General features: G+C 37.1%; 1 protein-coding gene across 1 annotated transcript; it reads left to right on the plus strand.

The window, feature by feature from the left end:
* Positions 1-579: 579 nt before the first annotated feature.
* LOC101004215 (olfactory receptor 148-like) lies at positions 580-4312 on the plus strand. Its single transcript, XM_021933159.2, has one exon. It carries the CDS (start codon positions 997-999, stop codon positions 2011-2013), a length of 1017 nt encoding a protein of 338 aa, XP_021788851.2. The 5' UTR covers positions 580-996; the 3' UTR covers positions 2014-4312.
* Positions 4313-5597: the final 1285 nt, after the last annotated feature.

Here is a 5597-nt window from a genome sequence, read left to right on the forward strand (position 1 = left end):
CTTTCCCTTAAAGTAAAACAGTCAAATTCATAGAAGCAGTGAGCAAAATGATGGTTGTCATGGGCAGGGTAGAGAGGGAAATGGAGAGTTACTAATCAATGGCTCTAAAGTTTTAGTAATGCAAGATGAGTCTAGAGATCTGTTGTACAATATTGTCCCTATATTGTTAATAATAATATTGTATTGTATTCTATACTGAAAATCTGGTAAGAGAGTACTTCTCATGTTAAGTGCTCTTACACAACAAAATAATAAAAAAATTTTAAAAGACAAAAACACACAAAAAGCTTCAGAATTGAAATATTTTAGTTTCATTATTCTAAGGATTCAAAAATTCCAATTGTTAGCAAAGATGAAATATTTCATATCTGCATCTTTATATATGATGTGACTTCACTCAAACCTAAAACTAGGATATGATAATACATCTCGGCTGCTAATCTCTAAGCAATTTAAAACCCTAGAGTAACAACAAAATTAGTCACTGCTGGTGTCTTTTCAGACAAATGAATATTTCCAAAAAAGAACGTGCCAAAACTAAAAAACTAAAAAGTTTATCTATAATTAGAATGATATTAACACAATCTAAATCTTAATGCTCATTGCATTGTATCTCAGTCCATCATTCTTATTAGAAATGTCAATGACAAAATTGACTTTTGGTGAATAATTAGGGCATCTGATCACATCTTCGAGTAACTGTAGAAATATTGTGAAGAGGAATCAGGAGGATCTGACTTACGAGTTGGTCTTTTTAGGGCATTCATTATTGCATCATTAGTTGCGGACATTAATTATGTTCTCTGTTCTCTTAGCCCATCCAACATTTCACCATATTAATGTTTCATTTTGTTTGCTATCTATAATCACGAACAAATATATCTCAAGATGTGAAGGCATATGCATGCTTTACTAATCCCTAAATGTCTGCGGAAGAATCTCTAATTCTTAATTTCAACATCAACTTAATGTTTAAACAAAAATTGGTGCCAGTGAATGTATTGGTATTGTATTTATCCCAATCTGCCTCCACATTCATATTTTCACATATTTTGTGAAAACCCAGACTACCCTTCCATGAACATGAGGAATCACACATTGCTGAATGAGTTCATTCGGGGAATACCTCAGACAGAGGGACTGGAGGCTGTACTCTGTGCTGTCTTCTCATTCATCTACCTCTTCACCCTACTTGGAAACTTACTCATCCTTGTAGCAATTGTTTCTTCCTCTACCCTTCACACATCTATGTATTTCTTCTTGGGACTCCTGTCTATTTTTGACATATTGTTCCCATCCGTAACATGTCCCAAGATGCTATTGTATCTCTCTGGCCAGAACCCAGTCATTTCTTACAAGGGATGTGCTTCACAGCTCTACTTCTATCACTTATTGGGTTCTGCTGAAGGCTGCCTCTATTCTGTAATGTCCTGTGATCGCTTTGTTGCCATATGTCACCCACTGAGGTATATGCTCATCATGAAGCCTGAAGTCTGTGTCAGCCTGGTCGTGGTAGCCAGGTTGGTGGATTGTCTTCATGCCACCATTCTGACCTCCTTTACCTTTCAGTTGTCCTACTGTGGCCCCAATCAGGTGGACTACTTCTTCTGTGACATTCCTGCTGTTTTACCCCTGGCTTGCACTGACAGTGCCCTGGCCCAGAGGGTGTGTTCCATAAATGTTGGCTTTCTGGCTTTAACACTTTTGATCAGTGTCTGTGTCTGCTACACTCGCATTGGGATTGCCATATTGAGAATCCGTTCAGCAGAGGGCAGGCAGAAAGCCTTCTCCACCTGCAGTGCTCACCTCATTGCAATCCTCTGTGCCTATGGACCTGTAATCATCATCTACCTGAAGTCCACACCCAACCCCTTGCTTGGTGCCATGGTGCAAATATTAAATAATATTGTCTCACCCATGCTGAACTCGTTAATCTATTCCTTAAGGAACAAGGAAGTGAAAAGGTCCCTGAAAAGAGTATTCCGAAATGTTTTACTTACTGTCTGTGAATAAATTATGGGATATTATTGGGAATAAATGTTATAATTAACATTATTCTTTGTCTCTTAATTCTGGATAAGGAATCCAAAGGGCATGGCAAGCACTTGGAGACAGATTTCTTGTCTCTATAATGGGTAGCCAACTTTTCCTGGTTGAGGACAGAGAGGATCTGTAGCAGTCCAAGAAGTACCCTTCAATAGTTCCTCTCTGTATAAATCAACATTCAATTTTACCTTATTTTTTTGCTCCAATTAAAATGTAATTGTTCCTCTTTTCTGTGTATAAGCATTTCAGTTCTTCCATCTTGCGAAGAAGAAGGTTAGCTAACATTCATAGAGCATGATCTGTCTTCTGGGCATTGTGATGAGCATTTCACATACATCATCTTATTAAATCTTCACCCCTATAAAGTAGATTTTATGAAACGTAGAAAAGAGTTTTGAGGATTAAAGTCTTCAATAGTGAACCCAATGTTACACATTAAGCATCAAATCAGACCTCAAACTCAGCTCCAGTTAACTCCAAATCACCTCCCTGCTATAGAATCCTGTACCACATAGCTACCCTAAGTGACCTGCATGGCAATTTACTCATCCTAATTACTTCTCTCATGATACAAATAAGTTGTTCGATAAATAACTGGTAAAATAAGTACTGACAGAGGTTACATCTATATACAGTCAGCCCTCAATATTCATGGGTTCTGCCTTTGTGAATTCAACCACTGTGATTCAAAAATATTCAGAAAATAAATTTTACAAAGTTCCAAAAAGCAAAACTTGAATTTGCCTCATGTGAGTACTACATTGAATTCATGTGCATGAAATGGTGGTAGGCATTGCACTAAGTATTACAAGTAATCTAGAGATGATTTAAGGTATACAGGAGGATGTGCATAGGTTATATGCAAATACTACACCATTTTAAATAAGGGACATGAGCATATTTGGATTGTGGTATTTATGGGGTTCCTAAAACCAATCTCCTGAGGATACTGAAGGACGACTGATTTGACTTTATTATTATCTCCACTCACTCTATTCTATTACCAATTGTTCCCACCTGTAGATGGTGGCACTGAGATACAGCAATAAGTGTCTTCCTTGTGTACTACATCTAGTTATGCTAAAGCCAGCCCTAGACCCAAGTCCTCTTAAGTCCTGCTGTGTCATCGTTTTCCTACTGCACCGCACTGCCAATATATCAAAATACTCTTTAGTGTGAACACAAGGGGAAAGTCTTTCCATCCAGTGTTGTTGAAGAGAAGATGGTCTAATTATGGGGCTTAATTAGCATGCTCATTTGATTCTCCCAGCAAGTTACATTTTGTTACTTAACTTCCAACAAGACTGAAGTTGATAACTGTTTCTCAATTTTCTCAGAATCTAAAGTGAAAGAAAGGGTACTATTAACTGGGGATCCCACAGACATGCCAGCTCCTAGTTTCCATGACATTTTAGTTATTTGTAGTTCTTCTATTCCATTTGCAGTCTCCAAAGTTCCCTTCCTATTTGACACCAGTAAACAAAAACAAGTAAAAATCTCTAATAAAAAAATGCTTGCTTTACAAATAGCATGAAGCTAAAAGGATAAAATGATAAAGTGAAGTTCCTTCAAGCATAGTTAAATGGTTTTAGAGCACTAGGAGGATTCTAGGGCTCCTCCTAACTTGATTGGCAAAAATCCAAGACGCCACAGCATCTTATTCCCACACTTTGGGGATACCTATCAGAGATGATATGCTGGATTCAGATAACCCTAGTGGTAGTTTGCTGTTCTACTAATGCAGGATATTTGTAGAAGAATCTACAGGTCATGATATCTGGTAAGGCCTGACTAGTGTTTAGGGACAGATATTCAACACACTGATACTTCTATAATAGATTTGTTTTCCAGACAATGGAAAGTTTCATAAAAGTAGGGATTATGTGTGTCTTGCTCATCACTGTATCCATAAGACATAGCCCAGTGACATAGTAAGCTTCCAGTGTAGGTTTGTTGAATGAACGAATGGATACCTCTTTACCCATCCAAATTATGATGCAATTGTGTATTTATTGATACAGAGGAATAAGTGTGAAATAATTAAGATATGGAATAATATTATGTCTGAATTTAAATATACATTCATGTTTAGGTAAAATTGATGATATATAAAAAACAAAATCCGAATGACCAACTTTTTGGCTCTTTCTAAATTAGTGTTGCAATGACTGGCACTGAAAACAAACACTAACCATTTAAATCTTTCCTGGATCTAAAAGCACGCAACATGAGATTTTATTTAAAACACAAATGCACACATACAAAAACACACACAGACACACACAATCACTTTTTAAAATCTTATCTCATTAACAACAGCAGCAAAACCAAATCACCTGATTGAAAAATGGGTAAGGGACTTAAATAGACATTTATCCAAAGAAGATACACAAACGGCAAATAAGCATATGGAAAGATGTTCAATACCACTAAGCACTAAGGAAATGCAAAATAAAACCACAATGACATACCACTTCAATAAGGATGGCTACTACTTTTTAAATTACCATAGTAATAAGCTTTGGCTATGATGTCAGAAATTGGAACACTTGTACACTAATGATGAGAACGTAAAATGGTGCAGCTGGTATGAAAAACAGTATTGTATTTTCTTAAAATAGTAAAAATAGAATTACCATATGATCCAGCAATTCCAGCTCTTGGTATATATACAACAGAAATAAAAGTAGGGTCTTGAAGACACATTTGAACACCCACATTCCTAGCAGCGTTAATCACAATAGGCAAGGGCTGAAAGCACCCAGCATTCACTCAATGAATGGACACACTAAATGTGGTATATACAGACAACAAAACATTATTCAGACTTAGAAAGAAAGGAAGTTCTGACACATGCCACAACATGGATGAGCCTCAATGTTGACATTATGACATTATGCTAAGTGAAATAAGCGAGTCACAAAAAGACTGTATAAATCCAGTAATATGAGGTATCCAGAATAGTCACATTCATGGAAAAAGAAACTAGAATGTTGGTCCCCAGGAGCCACTGATGTTGGAAGGAAATGGAGAAGTCGTTTAATGGTTATAGAGTTTCAGTTCTGCAAGATGAAAAAGTCCAGGAGATTAGTTGGGCAACGATGGAAACAGTTGATCATCAATGGAAATATACTTAACATTACTGTACCATATATTTCAAAATGGTTAAGATGTTAAATTTTATGCTTTGTGTATTTTACCATAATTTTCTTTTTCTGAGACAGAATCTTGCTCTGTTACCCAGGCTGGAGTGCAGTGGTGCAATCATGGTTCACTATAGCCTGGACTTCCGCACTCAAGAGATCCTCCCACCTCAGCCTCCAGAGTAGCTGGGACTACAGGTGTACACCCAACACCCAGCCAATTTTTGAAATTTCTTTTAGAAATGAGATCTCATTATGTTGCCCCCAGGCTGGTCTCAAATTCCTGGGCTAAAGGGATCCTCCCATATTGGCCTTTCAAAGTACTGGGCTTACAGGCATGAGCCACCACACCTGGCCTACATTTTTTTTTAAAGGTTGCTTATGCAGTTTTCACACATTCTGTGATTT

Source organism: Papio anubis, chromosome 12 (genome assembly GCF_008728515.1).
Source record: "Papio anubis isolate 15944 chromosome 12, Panubis1.0, whole genome shotgun sequence".
Taxonomy (NCBI): Eukaryota; Metazoa; Chordata; class Mammalia; order Primates; family Cercopithecidae; genus Papio; species Papio anubis.

Bases quoted from the DNA above. Each gene is read 5' to 3' on its own strand.
- LOC101004215 (XM_021933159.2), top strand. From the start codon at position 997: ATGTATTGGTATTGTATTTATCCCAATCTGCCTCCACATTCATATTTT.